Raw genomic sequence first — 16,281 nt, 5'->3', positions numbered from 1 at the left:
GGCTGGTGACACCCCATGAGTGTAGACTCATGACTGGGGCTTGCCTCAGGACTGGGACGGTCAAAAGTGAAAAAAAGGGGGGGCTCTCCTGCCACGTTCTCTGTCCTACCCCATTCTTGCTTCTCTGGTCAGAAAGACAAGGTTTTTCTTAGAGCTTATTCTGTTTCCACCCTCTTCACCGTTCCAGAATTTGAGCTATACTCGAGCTTAATGTGGGACTGTGGAGAAAACAGAAAAAAGCCAACAACGAACGTTGAAGATTAAAATAACTTTGATTTCCCTGCCCAATCCACTTTCTCTGATTTAGTCTTCACAGCCCTCAGATATGTGTTCTGTCCAGGCATTTTAGTTGTAATCAGTGGGAGAGGTAGGGTGGAGTGGGCTTACACTAGCTTCACTGAATCCAGAAGACCTACAGTTGGGTTCTGCACACCTGTCTTGCTAAGCACTTATTAATTCCAACAAGTTGTTTACAAATTCTTAAAACTTCTAAATGCAAAATAATTTCATCCGTGAGTAATGGCAGTTTACTTCCTCTGATCTTTATATCATTTTCTTGCCTTGCTTTTGGGGTTGGCAAACTTTTTCTGTAAAGGCCAGATAGTGCTCATTTTAGACTTTGCAGACCATATGGTTTCTGTTGCAACTACTCAGCTCTTCAATTGTAGTGTGAAAGCAGCTATAGACAATATATAAATGAATGGGCATGGCAGGATTCCAATAAAATTTTCTGTACACAAACAGGTGGGGCGAAGCACTTCCAGAATGACCGAGTAAGGACTTCCAAAACATACTTCTTTGTAAAAGCAATGAGCATGTTGGCAAAAATGATCGGAATCAATTTTTCAATGATTTTTTGGAAATTAACCAAAGGCTTGCAACAATGTGGGGAGTGTTTATTTTTTAAAAAATATGGCTGAGTCATAGTGAGCACAGCAAGTTTTGTGAATTTTTTTTTTAAATAAGGTCAGCTCATTCTTATTTTAAAAAAATGTTTAGGGGCGCCTGGGTGGCGCAGTCGGTTAAGCGTCCGACTTCAGCCAGGTCACGATCTCGCGGTCCGTGAGTTCGAGCCCCGCGTCAGGCTCTGGGCTGATGGCTCGGAGCCTGGAGCCTGTTTCCGATTCTGTGTCTCCCTCTCTCTCTGCCCCTCCCCCGTTCATGCTCTGTCTGTCTCTGTCCCAAAAATAAAAATAAAAAATGTTGAAAAAAAAAAAATTAAGAAAAAAAATGTTTAATGTTTGTTTCCTTTTGAGAGAGAGAGAGAGAGAGAGAGAGAGAGAAAACGCAAGCGGGGGAGGGGCAGACAGAGGGAGATAGAATCTGAAGCAGGCTCCAGGCTCTGAGCTGTCAGCTCAGAGCCCCACGAGGGGCTTGAACTCATGAACCATGAGATCATGACCTGAGCTGAAGTTGGAGGCTTAACTAACTGAGCCACCCAGGTGCCCCAAGCTTTGAGAAGTTGTAACTTGTCCTGTTTCCATGTCCTTCTCCCCACCTCCACTGTAGGCTTGAAAAATGACGGCTTCACAACAGTGGTGGCCAGGACAATTAGCAGCCCTACAGCCACTAGAAGATAATGAACAGGTTTGGAGCCTCCAAAAAAGCCCATACTCAGGGAGTTGTCACCATTTGACCTGTCTGGCAACTCCCTGAAAAACTCCATTCTTGGGATTGTCTTTATTTGACCTGCCTTAGAGATTGGTCTGCGTGAACAGGAATAGCTCCAGAGCATTTGTCAAAAACAATCAGCTGCAACTGTTTCACACTGTAGCCACCTCAAGTGGCGATATCGTTGGGGTTAAAGAGAAGTCAAATAAAACCTAGAGAATGAGATGCGCCTAGGGGGCTTTAAAAGGCTCCAATATGTTCCTGGGACTCTAGAAGGCCATGTACATGTGCATGGCTGTGCACACACCTGAGAAAGATCTGTGAAAACTTGAATGTCTCACCTCTGGCTGACCTTGAGGCTCTGCGCAGGCAGGAAGTAAAGGTTAGGACACAGTTGTCAATTTCTCACCAGAGCATTGAAAACTTGCCCCAACACCACACAGGGCCCCTCAACAAGGGCTGAGAGACTTACTGGCTTAAGGGATTTAAGGGGCTCTCTAGCCAATCAGTAGCTGACCACTAAGCTAGCTGAGTAGAAATTTCAGGGGCTAAACAGAGCAGAGCACAGAGACTTTACAGAATTAGTCCGGGAAAGTTACTAACAAAACCAACAGTAGCAGCAAGAACAAATCACAGTAACAACAAACCCTTGGGGAGTGGAGAACCAATTCCAAATTTGTGACATTATATTATTTAAAAAAAATTTTTTTAATGTTTATTTATTTTTGAGACAGAGAGAGACAGAGCATGAACGGGGGAGGAGCAGAGAGAGAGGGAGACACAGAATCGGAAGCAGGCTCCAGGCTCTGAGCCATCAGCCCAGAGCCCGACGCGGGGCTCGAACTCACGGACTCACAGACCGTGAGATCGTGACCTGAGCTGAAGTCGGACGCTTAACCGACTGAGCCACCCAGGTGCCTCAGACATTATATTATTTTAATACGCAACTTTCAACAAAAGTTTATGACCCACGCGAAGAAACAAGAAAGTGTGGCCTAATGACACAAACCTGTCCCCAACGGAGCACAAACACTGGACTTCCTAGGCAAAGACTTCAAATGCACCGTTAAAGGGGCACCTGGGTGGCTCCGTTGGTTGAGCGTCCAACTTCAGGTCTGGTCACGATCTCACGGTTCGTGGTTTTGAGCCCGCGTCGGGCTCTCTGCAGACAGCTCGGAGCCTGGAATCTGCTTCAGATTCTGTGTGTCCTTCTCTGCCCTCCCCTGCTCACTCTTTCTCTCTCTCAAAAATAAATAAACATTAAAAAAATTTTAAATACACTATTGGGGCGCCTGGGTGGCTCAGTCGGTTGAGCGTCCGACTTCAGCTCAGGTCATGATCTCGCGATCTCGCGGTCCATGAGTTCGAGCCCCACGTCGGGCTCTGGGCTGACGGCTCGGAGCCCGGAGCCTGCTTCCGATTCTGTGTCTCCCTCTCTCTCTGCCCCTCCCCCGTTCATGCTCTGTCTCTCTCTCTGTCTCAAAAATAAATAAACGTTAAAAAAAAAATTAAAAAAAAATTTTAAATACACTATTATAAATATGTGCAAAAAAACCTGAAGGGGACTATGTCTAAAGAATTAAAGGAACACTAGTAACCAAACAGACATCGATAGAACACACAACAATATCCTGGGCACGTTGCTGGTGAGGCTTGACCAATCAGACCTGCAGGGACAGTCACGGCAGCCACAGGAAGCGGTATTCTGTGCGAGGCGGTCTCTGAGCAGTTTCCTCACCAGAAGCTTCCTGATTCGAGCTGTGTTTGTGGCTGTCTTGCTGCCTGGTTATTTTCTCAGTCCAGCCCCCACTCCCATGTACCTGCTGATTCTGAGCGATTCCAGATTCTTCCAATGATTTCCTTCTCTGCCTTACCTAGCCAGATGGGAGTGGGTTCCGAATGCCAGCGGTTAAGAATTCCAACTGATATACTCTTTTCTTTCTTTTTTTTCAAAAGAGATTTTATTTTAAAGTAACCTCTACACCCAACGTGGGGCTCAGACTCTTGACCCCAAGATCAAGAATTGCACACTCTGCTGACTGAGCCAGCCAGGTGCTGCATGATATACTATTTTCCACTGAGTCTTATATCTTAGACATATTTTCATGCCATTAAATATGTTTCAAAATATTAGTTTAATAGCTGCCCAATATTTCATATTTATTACTGTAATTTATTTAGCCATGCCCTAGAGTTTAAGTGAATTACAAATTTATGTTAATCACTTACAGTAAATATTGTATTCACATTTTAGCTTCAATCTTGACCCTTTTAAAATGTGTTAGAAGTGGGGGTACCAAGTTAATGGTATGAACATTTTTATTTTTATTTATTTTTTTTTTTTTAATTTTTTTTTTTTCAACGTTTTTTATTTATTTTTGGGACAGAGAGAGACAGAGCATGAACGGGGGAGGGGCAGAGAGAGAGGGAGACACAGAATCGGAAACAGGCTCCAGGCTCCGAGCCATCAGCCCAGAGCCTGACGCGGGGCTCGAACTCACGGACCGCAAGATCGTGACCTGGCTGAAGTCGGACGCTTAACCGACTGCGCCACCCAGGCGCCCCGGTATGAACATTTTTAAAACTTGGCGGCATAAAGCCAGTTTTTCCCTAGAAATTTTACACCAATGTCTACTCTCACATTTGTACCCTCACGATTTAAAATGCTCCATTTCACTCTACTCAAGAAGATTGGGTGTTAAGATTTAAAACAATTTTTGATAACCTGATAGGGGAAAATCTCATCAGTGTTTTTAATGGTCATTTCTTTGATTACTAGTGAAGCTTAATATTTTAAAATATGCCTTCTGTTACATGTTTTTATTTTCTGTTGTACATTTCTTGTTGTACATTTCTTGTTGACTGTTTTTCTATGGGAATGTTCATTTTATTGATTTGTAATTGCTTTTTATATATTAGACGCGTTAACCCTTTGTCACATCTGTTGCAACTGTTATCCTTATTTATAGTTCCCCAACAATTTTAATTAAACGGCTTTTTAAAAACATTAAGATATTTAGGTTTCTACGCATTAAATTTTATCTTATTGTTATTTTTTTTTCCCCACTGCTTTTATGTTTAGAAGGTCTTTCCTCACCCAGAGATCAAATATTGGTCTATAATTTCTTCTAGTTTTTAATGATTTCCTCTTTTGCATTTAATTCTTTGAATCCTCTGGAATTCATCTTGGAGTATGGTGTGAAGGAAGGAGCTAATTTTATTTCTTTCTGAATAGCTAAGCAAATGTCCCGGCATCATTTATTGAATAATCTGTTCTTTCCCCACAGATTTGCAATGCCACCTCAGTAAGCTGAGATGCGGTGATCACCATGGCAACGGGGCTGCGTTAAAAGCATTTGTTCTCACAAAGTGGAGGGCTGGTGCCCAGCAGGGCTCAGTCTGGCCTCCCTGCACGTCTTCCCTAATTAAGATGCACCTTTTGGTTTTGACTCTTTCAAAAAATTCTCCCTTTATAAACGCCCGTATAGAAGGAAAATTAGGGCCAAGGCCCTCCGTGCCCCATCTGTTAAGAGCTGGGCCTGCCAGGATGGTTGTGGCATAGGAGGAGATAGGCAGCGAGGTGAGAAAGTGGACAGTGATTTGGTCCCGTTATGTCCTGAGAGCCTGGAGGGACATCATCAAGGTCCCCGAATAGCTGGAGGGTGGGGATGGGATGGTCATGTTCGAGAACGTGGCTCTCGTGTAACACAAAGCAGGGGCCATACTGTTGGCAGAGCGGGAGTTTCTTCCCCTGACTCCTTGCTCTGTGGGGCTTCCAGCTTTAGGTCCCCAGGGTCCTTCTTTATCAGACATCCGTGTCCCGCCTGGGGGAATGAGACCACAGCTTGGGCTCCTTTGTCAAGAAGGAGGAGGAGTCCTATCTTTGGGGAGGCCCCCGGGAGCCTGTGCACTGGGGGGGGGGGGGGGAGGGAGGGGCAAAAGAGGGGCCTGACAACCACCCCTTGAGCGCTGGATGACTGCAAAGCCACCAGGTGCACGGGGAGACAAGTGGCCATGGCAGGCTATGGTAGGAAGACGTGGAAGTCACGAGCATGGACAGAACAAGGGGTCTCAGGGAGAGGAGAGCCGGGCACACGACAGAGCGTGGGGGTCAGCAACCTCTTCCTGCTGGAGATCCCAGCTCAGATCCGATAGGGTCCCCGGTGCCTGCCCCGACCCTGGCCCCCGTGCTTCGTGTCCCCTGAGATCCCTGCAGCCTTGCAATCAGCCCCTCATATTGAGGCACTTGGGCTGGGTTTCTGTTGCTTACAGAGCCGCCTGTGTTCCGGTCAGCACGACGCACCCCGGCCTCCTACTCGGCCCGTCTGCTGGCCCTGGGTCTCCAGCCTTAAGCACCCACCACCCCCTCCTTCTCCCCGATGACCCGGGTACGAGGTCTGCGAGAGCCCCGGTACAGGTGTCTTTCCTGCTTGTCCTCCTGGCCCGCCTCAACCAGAGACAGAGCAGGCTGGGCGGGTGGGGGTGGGGGTGGGGGTTGACCAGGGAAGAGCCAGCTCTGCCCACCCATCCCCCGACTCCTCACAACCGTCCCCTCCTCCCCGCTGCCACCATTCAGGCCTCACACCCTCTGGTTGCAGGGCTCCTTCCATACAAGTGTCCAGCTGTGTCTCTCCCCTGCTAGAAGCTTCCGTGGCCGCCACTGCCATCCAGGACCAATCTTCACCTTTCCTAATCTGACCTTGTCCCTCTCTCCTCCCCCATCTGCCCCCAGCCCCTTTCTGGAAACTTCCCTGTGCTTCTAACACTTCCTTTCTCCTTCTCACACTGATGGGCCTTTGCACCTGCTGGGCTTGCCCCCACCCCCTCCTCCACCTGGTTAACTCTTACCCAATCTTTCAGGTGCCCCAGCTATGTCCCTCATTGAGAGGATGCTCCTCCCTCCGGGTGGGCTGGGTGCTCCTCCCTGGGGTCCCTTGCTGCCCTCACCACTGTCCTTGCTTTCCACTCTCTGAGAGGCAAGGACTGGCCTACCCCATCCTGTGGCCTGGGCCTGAGCCTGGGAGGGCAGGATGGGGCAGGCTTGGGGGCGTCCTCCATACTCACCCAGAGTGTGCTGCTGAGCAGTCGGGAGCGGGGGGCAACGATCCAGGGCTTTTCCTGGTTACCTGGCCCTTGAGGAAGCCACGTCTATCCCCCAGGGGCGGGTCAAGATGGGCTGTCCACACCCAGACTAGGGGCTGCCGCATTCCCAGCACCCCACGAGGGGCCAGGCCCCGGCAGAGACCAGCAATGTTTATAATCACAAGTTAGTAAATGCGGGTGTAGTGGATGGGCTGCAGCTGACCCCTTGGATGGAGAAATCTTAGAGGTGCAGCCAAGCCAGCTCCTGCCTGGTGTCACTGGGGTCTTGCTGTGTCAGGAATGTCGTAAAGAGAGGGGACGGCGCTGTGGGGAGAGGGGGAGAGGCTCTGTCCCCCACCTCCCACAGAATCCTCGAAGATCAAGCTTCAGGGTTTGGTGGAGCCTTCTGGAATGTGCCAATCCCACAGAAAGGTTTTCCCAGCTGCCAGGTCATCATAGTGGTTAAAAGAGTGTAGGCTCCTGTTCAGCCATAAAGAAAAATGAAGCATCGATACATGAAGTAACACGGGTGAACCTTGAAATTAGGTTCAAAGGAGCCAGACGCAGGAGGTCACGTAGTGGATGATTCCAGTATGTGAAATGTCCAATAGGCAAAATCATGGACAGATAGTAGGTTAGTGGTGGCCAGGGGGTAGGGGGAAATGGGGTGATTGGGGTGTTAGTCCAGGGCATAGGGTTTCTTTTGGGGGTGGTGAAAAGGTCTTAAAATTGATTGCACAACTCTGAATATACCCAAAACCACTGAGTTATACATTTGCAATGGGTGAGTTGAATGCTATGTGAATTATGGTTCAATAATAATAATAATAATAATAATAATAAAGCTTAATTCCAAGAAAGGGAGTGTAGGCTTCAAGGTCAGACGGCCTGGGTTCAAATCCTGGCCCCACCACTTACTACCTGGGCAACGTTGGGCAAGTCACTTGACCTCCGGCCTGAGTTTGCTCACCGGCAAAATTAAGGTGATAAAGCACCTGTTTTGTCAGGTTGGCAGGGGTCAATACATGTGACGGCTGGGGCAGTGCCTGACACACGGCAGGCACCTTCTCTCACCAGTTCAGCCCTGTGTCCCATGTGGTGGAAGATGGAATATCCAAGAGGTTGAAGTGACTCGCCCAAGGTCACGGTCGTAGGCTGAGTGATGGCCCCCCACCTCTATGTCCCAGACGTAATCCCTGGATACAAACTTATTTTGAAATAAAGGTCTTTGAGGATATGATTAAGTTAAGGACGTCGAGATGAAGAGATTCCTGGACTCCCCAGATGGGCCCAAAAAACAATGACAAGTCCTTGTAAGAGACACAGAGGACAAGACAGACACAGCGGGGGAAGCCAGGTGAAGACGGGGGCAGCCACAAGCCAGAGGGACGCCCAGAGCCACTAGAAGCTGGAAAAGGGAAGGGATTTTTCCCTCAGAGCCTGCCGAGGGAGCACAGCCCCGCCATCACCTTGACTTTGGACTCGAGCCTCCAGACCTGTGAGAAAGACGTTTCTGGCAATTTGTCACCAGGGGCCTGTCCAGCGACCCAGCCCACAGTGTCAGAGCAAGGACTCTCGACTCCACTTACCGCTTGGGACCCCTTCATTGCATTTATCTATGAATATAAAACAGCTTCAACCCCAGATACCATGAGGGTTCTGGAGGCAGGTTCTGGGATCCTGTTTCACAGATGAGGACACTGAGGCCTCAGTGTCACCCGCCCATTCTACACACCCATCAACAAGAGGGAGTTGCCTCCTCACTGGGACACAGGAGCCCGGCTGTCTCCTCCGGGGCATACCAGCTCATTAGATTTACCAGCCCCCGCCTGGAAAAGTATTTAATTTGCCTTTTACAATGCACCAATTGCAAGTTAATTAACTGGCAATTGAAAGTTATAGGTGACATTAGAATTTATTAATAACATTGGAAATAAATCTCCCTGGAATTCAAGTAATTGAAAATCTTGTGAAATTTTTTTTTTTTATTGTCCATAAAACAGGCCTGGAAGAGAAGTGTTCCAGAAACCTCAGGGGTGGTTGGGATTGCAGGTGTGGGAGAATTGGGTGGGAGGGGACTTCTGTTCTGACCTAAGCCCATCTTGGATGCCCACCTGACCCCTGCTCACGACCTCGGTCACTGCCTCTTAGAATGACTCTGGGAAGGAGTCATTCTCCTCTTGGGAATGTCCTGTGACTCACTGCGGTGATCAGAGCTGGGTGCTGGGGACATAGATGTGACCCTGCTTGCAAGAAAATCAGAGCCTGGGGTGCTCGGGTGGCTCAGTCGGTTGAGCGTCTGACTTCGGCTCAGGTCATGATCTCACAATTCGTGAGTTCGAGCCCCACGTCGGGCTCTGTGCTGGCAGCTCTCAGAGCCTGGAGCCCGTTCGGATTCTGTGTCTCCCTCTCTCTCTTCCCCTCCTCGACTCGTGCTCTTTCTCTGTCTCTCAAAAATGAATAAACATTAAAAAAAGTGTTTTTTAATCAAATAAAATATCAGAGCCTAACGGTGCAGACAGAGCAGTGAGGGCAGTGCATTCTGGGAAGGGAGACGCTCAGATATGGTCCCTGAGCGTGGGGGTCAAGTGTCTGATTAACAACGTGTGTACTCAGGGCCGCAAAGCCCTGGGGGGGGTCAAATGAGTGTCTGATTAACTTCCGGCCACACTCTGATTCCCTCCTGGTCCCAGGAAACAAGTTGTACTGTGTTCTCTAGAGGGATCACCCCAGGGGGTAGGGCAGGAAATGTGGGGTCCCATTGGAATGCCCCAGAGGAACCCCAGCCTGGATGACCCACTTCTGAGGTTTTTTTTTTTTAAATGTTTATTTATTTTTGAGAGAGTGCAAGCAGAGGAGGGTCAGAGAGAGAGGGACAGAGGATCCAAAGTGGGCTCGGTGCTGACAGCAGCGAGCCCAGCGTGGGGCTCGAACTCACGAACTGCGAGATCACGACCTGAGCTGAAGTCAGATCCTCGACCAACCGAGCCACCCAGGCGCCCCTCTGATTTTCGACCAAGGCCATCCGGGCCCTCCAGCGGGAGCTCCCCTCTCCTACAGCAGCGGCAGGTCAGCTGCGAACTCCTGCCAGAGACCCTCACGTGTCAGAGGCAGAGCGCACCCCCTCGCCCCCCGCTGTGCCATCAACCTCTATTCCTTGGGGCAAGAGCGACATTACAAGTACTTTACAACCGCATAGCACGGGCACCCGTCGGGCAGATCGCGGTCTTGGTATTGGGACTGGGTCCTGGATTCCGGGAGGTGTCCGCGAGGAGCCGGGAAGGTGGGGGGCAAGTGGGCGGTCCTGGCGTGTTTAACAGCGGGCCTGGCGGATCAGCCCAGCCTGAGTCCCCTCCACACAGTGGCCGCCGTGCTGGGGCCCTTGGGTAGCCTCTGACCAAGAGGGTCTTCGATTTCCGCTCTGGCCGGTGGCCAACTTGGGTGGAGCAAGCCGGGGTCCTTGGCTGTGGGCCCTACACCTGCCTTGCTCAGGAGCCACCCCCGCCCCGAGAGGGGAGGCCCGAGTCAGGGTTCTGCCTCCGTCTACACTCTTTCAGTGCCTTGCTCCCACTCAGCTGGGCGGACACGTGGGGAAGAGAGGGTCCCACGAGCCAGACAGGGCAGTCACAGGCCAGGGCCCTGGGACCAGGGCTGCTCAGGACCCCAGGGGAGGGGGCCTGGCAGAGAAGGGAAGTGTTAGTAAGGTGTTCCCGTACCCTGGGTTTCCCCACATGTACCTGTATACTGAGTACGTGCACACACTCACGCATACGTTCACATACCAGGGGCTCGAACCTGTTTGAGCAGAAAGGTCAGGTTTGATCTAGACCGTGGGGCACAGGAGAGAAGTGGGTGCAGGGTCGAGAGCCGAGCAGACTTTGGGAGCCCCCGGGGGTGGGACTGAGATGAGGGGGAGGGGGGCTGTGCAAATTCTCCCTGATCAACTCCTCGGGTGGCCCATGCAGGCAGGCGCAGGGGTGGGAGCTTCCTCCCCTCGCTCCCCTCCTGCACTGGGCTCATGAGCTCCTCCCCCAGGGGCTGGGGACGGCGGGGACGGAGAGGGGCAGTCATGGGTCCTGGAGGCCCAGTAATGGCTCTGGGTGGCTGGCTTTGCCATTCTGAGTCACCACTGGGACCCATTAACCTGTCACGCGGGTTTGAGTTTCCCTCCGTGAGCACAGAGACACTTATGACATGAGACAGAAGCAAGGACCAGAGAGGCTGCAGGAGTCAGAGGAGGTGATGCGTCTGAAGATTTTGCCCAAAGCCACGAGAACTGCGCTTCCCCGGGGCTGTAAGTACCAGACCACACCCCCTCCGACTGCTCTCCCCTGTGGCTGGGGAGCCAGCACCCACAGGCCAACGAGAGACGCTAGTTCCTGGGGAAGCCCACAGCCAGGAGGACGGGACACCGAGGACGGGTCACCAAGGACAGGGCCAGGCTGCAGAGCCCAGGCTCAGGGCCAGGAACGGGGCAGCCCCTGCAGATTCACAGGGGGCAGTGCAGGCGGACTTGCGTTTCAGGAAGATGATTCTACGGGCCAGATGGAGGGAAGAGGCCAGACTGACCGTGAGAACCCGCCGTGGCAGCCAGTCCCCCCCGAGGGTCAGCTTCCTACCCCTCGAACATTCGACGTTCTCCAAGATCTGGCACCTTGCAGCCGCTCCAGTCCGCTGTGGGCATTCCTTCTGTCCACCACCAAATCTGTGCCGCTTGTCAGCCTTTGCTCGCACCTGACAGTCTCCTGGTTCTCGTGCCCTCGGCTTTTCCTTCCAGAACCACAGCAGCCAAGAGCACGGCTTCCCCGAGTCTCAGATCTGTGTGGAAACCCAGCCTCACCACCAGCTGGCTGTGTGACCTGGGGCGAGCCACTCAACTTCTCTGGGGCTGCACGGACCCTCCACAAAGCAGGGAAGGCAGCCGCGAAGCGCAGGGAGGGGATATAAGCCACATGTTAAGCGCGGTGCCTGGCCGCATCCTTACGAAGGACCAGCTCGTGAGCACCTCGCCGGGGAGACCCTGTCTCACAGCCCTGGCCCTCGGGGACTGGGACCTCCTCTGGGGTCCGCACTCGCCGCCTTTGCCCCGTCTGACACACAGCCTTGGCCTGTCCACCCTGCTGGTGGGGACCTCCCACCGGGAGCTGGTTCCCTCCCGCACTCCCTTCCGCTCCCCGCGGCCTGGAAGTACCACGCATCCAAACTTGCCCTATGTTGGGGGCTCACCCCAGACTCTGCTAGTCCCCCCAAGGCCTGTCCCAGACAGTTGCACCACCCAGGGCCAGGGTACCCACGGAGGCATCCCATGAATCTAATTATTTAAAACTTATATGTTAAGTCTCCTCCTTTACAAAGACTGGGAAGGGAAGGCCACTCGGGGCTCTGACTAGAACGTGAGGGCCCGGGGAGAGCCAGTCCCCAGCCCTCTGAACCCCCACCTGTGCACTTGGGGACATCCACCCTGCGGGCCCGTGCTCGGTCCACACCCTCAAATGTGGCAGCCCCCTGGTCTAAGAATGCCGGGGTCAGCGGGGAAATGGTCTGTCCTTGAGACACTCAGAGGGAGAGGCCCACAGAGACCCTGAGCTGAGGGCTGTGGGGCCGCACATGTTGGTGTCCTGGGCCAGGCGGATAGTCTCCCTCCAAGCCCCATCTCCACCCCTGGTCTGGGAGAGGGAGCTGCCCTCTGGTCTGTCTCACCAGGGGGTAGATGGCATTCAGTCCCGTGGTCACCCCAGGGGGCGCACTGGTCCCCAGATGAGGCTTCACCCAACAAAGGGGGTTGCTCAGGGCAAGGTGGGGGGCTTCAGTGAGCTGAGAGGGTGGCCTGGAGGAAGAAAAAGGGGCTCAGCCCTTCAGGGGAAGCGCCCTCTGCCCGGCCAGGCTTCCTGCACCCGCGCATATGCCCTGTGCACAAGATGTGGGTGCACAAGCGGTCAGCGACGGGCCGCCCTCCTTCGCCCCTCCCGGCCTCTGCGGGTGCCGTGCGCCTGCCTGCCGGGTCCCTTTCCTGTGTAGCCCCCTCCCGTTGGCCCCCGAAGACCCCCCGTTGTGCCGCTGCGGCCCCGCAGCCGCGTGTGTGTGGCACGGGCCAGGAGTCGCCTGTCCCCACATCCAGCCACAGGGTCACGACATACGCATCTTCCGGGGACGGCCTGCGCCACCGTGGCCCGGCTCACCAGGCCTCGCCCAGCTGCCACCACAGGACACCAGACCCCCAGTGGGGAGAGCACCTTTATTGTCACAGCGTTCCAGACTGCCCACTGCCTCTGACTGCCACACCTGGGCCCCCAGGCCAGTTCTGCCTCACAAGGGGCCATCGGGACCTTGAGGGCAAGAAGAGGTTACCGGGGCCCGTGGGACCAGGCCACAACCTCCCGGGAGCACCAAGGACGCTGGGGACAGATGGCTCCTGCCCTGAGGGGACACGGGCCCTGGGGTGGCACCACGATCTTTGGGTCTCGGCCCGGCAAGAGAGGAGAAGCAGGGCTGGTCCAGGTCACAGGGGACCCAGGGCCCGAGAGGCCTTAAGGGCTGCGGTCTGAGCTGCTCTGGGGTCCCGGGCCCCGGCCACCTACTGAGGCCCCTTCCCCGGGCCCACAGCCCTCAGCGGGCAGTGTCTCTCCTGATGGGGCCTGGGACTCAGCTGTCCTTCCTCTAGATTGTCAAAGGGTCGTTGGACTTGCTGTGCGATGCGGAAATGGCCAACCCTACAGGTTCCCAGGGAAGGCAGGGCTGCACGTGACGGCCTCCTCAGGTGCACGTTCCCGGGAAATACTGCCTCCTCTCGGCTCGGGGGCAGGAGGGCCTGCTGGGCTGGACTGGGTGGGCTCAGAGAGACTGGGAGGCAGTGGTGGGCGACTGCCAGTTTGGTTTGAAGGCCCCTGCACCCCCAGTGCCCCTCTCTCACTGTCCCCAAGTCCGTGTGAGCATCACGGGCTTATTCAGGGTCCCCCTGGCCTCTGAGAGCAGCCGCCGCCAGACCCTGGAGCAGACCCCAAGCCCAGGGACGGGGAGGCTGAGGAAGGAGGCCCGGGACCCTGCCTTCCTTCCCTGCGGGCCGGGCCAGCCTCCCCACAGCCCCACGCCTGCCCTGAGTTTCTCTGTGAAGACAGGAAGCTGGCGGGGTCCCGAGTTAAGGAACCGAGAGGCCTGGGTTCAAATCCTGCCCCGGCTGTCCCTGGTCCCGTGGCCTTGGCACGTTATTTACACTGGCCGAGCCTCCGTCCTCCCGTGGAAAGTGGGGTAGCAAGCCTGCCTCCTAAGGGTTAAATGAGACAATGTAGGGAAAGCCCCTCGGACAGGCCCAGACTCAGTGAATGATGAGTATTATGATTATTCTCGTGCCCCGCCCAGCCCACCCAGAGCCCGTCTCCTGCAGAAAGTGAGGGCGGGGGAGGGCAGGGACAAGGAAAAGGCCCCGCCAAGGGTGCAGGGGCCCTCTGGACCCTGCCTCTGCAGTTGGCATCTGTCCCCAAGGCCCCCAGGCCCCGGGAGCCAGCGTCCCTCAGGATCCTCGGTGCCTGGAGCCCAGTCCCACCAAGTGTTGTCTTCAGAAGCCGGTGGCCACACAGGGCTCGGAGCTGGGTCTCCGGCGGGGCTTGTCCTGGAGAGCTGGCCTCTTACTTCCCGCCGCTGGCCTGGCCAGCGCTCCTCTGCCCAGGGTCGGGGCCGAGCAGGGCGGCGAGGGGACCGTCGGCGGGCGGGGAGCCCCCACGCTTCATCTTGAGGCTGGCTCTCAGGGCGGCATCTTGGCCAGAGCCCCCCTCGGGGGAGGCCAGGGGATCTGGAAGGACAGCAGGTGCACGGGCTCACACAGGGTCTTGGGAGCACTCGAAGGCACTTTGCTGCTGGCACCAGGGAAGCCACGTGCCCGGCGAGGACAGGGCAACGCAGCAGCAGGGTGTCCCCTCACGTGCACCGCCCTCCCCATTCAGTCGCCCGCTCACTCGGTAACAAGTGCTGAGCAGGGCTGGGCTCCAGGCCCCTCCCTGTCACCACCCTCCTGTCGCAAGGGCCTCCCAGCGTGCCAGGCAGAGACGTGGAAACCCCACGCCGTGAGGGAGTAGCAGGCCCTATGGAGCACCGTGAGGCAAGAGGAGGGTGCCTTCACAGAGGAAGGGACCCTAGAGCAGGTCCCCCATGGGAGCTGGCAGTCAGCCGGCAGAGGGACCGGCCTGAGCAAAACCAGAGGTTGGGGGTGGGGGTTCCGGGGACGACTAGGTGGTGGCTCCGTGCCACTGGGCACCAGGCCATGCTGGGGAGGGGCTTGGGCTTGACGTGCCTGGACACCGATCATGGGCAACAGGGAGCCACGGAGGGTCCTTGAGCAAGGGGAGGCGCAGGGTCTGACTGGGGTTGGGGGAAGACCATCTGGCAGCCAGGCGGAGGTGTCATCGGAGACCAGAGACGGTCACAGCTGCCACAAGGGCGGCAGGGAGCGGGGAGGCGGGAGCGGAGGGGACTCCCAACTCCGGGGCCAGCTGTGGGGCCGGCCGGCGCCAGGCCCTGGTCACAACTCACCGTGGATCCCGATCATGTGCTCCAGGATGAGGACCCTCTCTGCCAGGATCTTCAGGGCCTCCCGCAGCTGCTGCACCCCCTCACTCTGGCGGGGAGGAAGCACGGGGTCAGGGCTGGCCACAGGGACGCGGCCGGGGCCACGCGGCTTCCACGTCCATGTCCTCCCCGCCCTCCCTGCTCCCGCCTCCTTATCGCCATCCTAGTACAACAGCCATCACAGGGTGGATGTTTTGTGGACAAAGAATCCGAGGTACAAAGAGAGTAACAGGCGTCCTGTGGCCGCACAGCCTGGGGCTTAACACCGGACCTGTTCCCTCGAGCCTCGGTTCTTCCGGCTCCCGTGGCCGCCCGGCCGCTTGCCCGGTGTGCCCTTCCTCCCAGAAAATACCCTGCCGGGGACAGAGCACCCAGCACAGGTGGGGGTGTTTTGCCGGTCCCCTTGCTGGCACCGTCCACCCGAGAGCTCTCCAGGGGTGACCCCCCGGCAAGAAAAGGCGAAGGCTTCTGGAGCGTTGGCAGGAGTGCGTGAGGCCCGGCCTACACGTGGGCAGAGGGCCTTGTGCACCGAGATGCGCGAATGAACTGATTTATGGAGAAGACAGGTGTCAAAGCCGCTTTGAAACGGAAAGTGATGGTGAGGAGGTCGGGCCTCGCCCTGAAGTCGGCCCCCAGAACGGGTGCCTTTTGGTGGCCTAACGTGACAGCTGTCATGACATTCACAGCAGCCTCGCTTAGAACAAAACAAAAGGGACCAAAAAGTATCCTACAGGAGAGAGGCCTTCCCTCCAGGGAACCAAAGGCCCGGGGAAGCCACAGAGTGGGCAGTGTCTGGGATCGGGGCCCCCCGGTGAGGAGCAGAGGGTCCAGGGCTCCTGCTAAGCCCCGCGTCCCTGGGCCACGGGATGCAGGCCTATGAAATGCAAAGGGGTGGAGGCCTAAGTATCGTCTCCGTCCCCCACACAAGTGACCCGTGAATCGGTGCCCGTGCCTTGGTGCCCACCTCTTCCTCCCGCCGCCTCCTGTGCCCTCCACAGCTGCTCTGCCTGCAGCCTCTACCCGCTTCTC

General features: G+C 55.3%; 1 protein-coding gene across 3 annotated transcripts in view; it reads right to left on the bottom strand.

The window, feature by feature from the left end:
* Window positions 1-12,913: 12,913 nt before the first annotated feature.
* The window catches only part of COL26A1 (collagen type XXVI alpha 1 chain), a 196,138-nt gene continuing 192,770 nt past the window's right edge, over window positions 12,914-16,281 (bottom strand). For all 3 annotated transcript variants that reach the window (XM_078439961.2, XM_078439959.2, XM_078439960.2), the window contains 2 exons: window positions 15,217-15,301; window positions 12,914-14,479 (listed from right to left, as the gene is read on the bottom strand). In XM_078439961.2, the coding sequence (XP_078296087.1) occupies window positions 14,316-14,479; window positions 15,217-15,301 (249 nt within the window). In that variant the 3' untranslated portion in view covers window positions 12,914-14,315. The remainder of the gene's footprint in view (window positions 14,480-15,216; window positions 15,302-16,281) is intronic.

This window comes from Panthera onca, chromosome E3 (assembly GCF_046562875.1).
Source record: "Panthera onca isolate mPanOnc1 chromosome E3, mPanOnc1 haplotype 2, whole genome shotgun sequence".
In the NCBI taxonomy this organism is placed as follows: domain Eukaryota; kingdom Metazoa; phylum Chordata; class Mammalia; order Carnivora; family Felidae; genus Panthera; species Panthera onca.
This window is presented reverse-complemented; position numbering and strand designations above follow the sequence as displayed.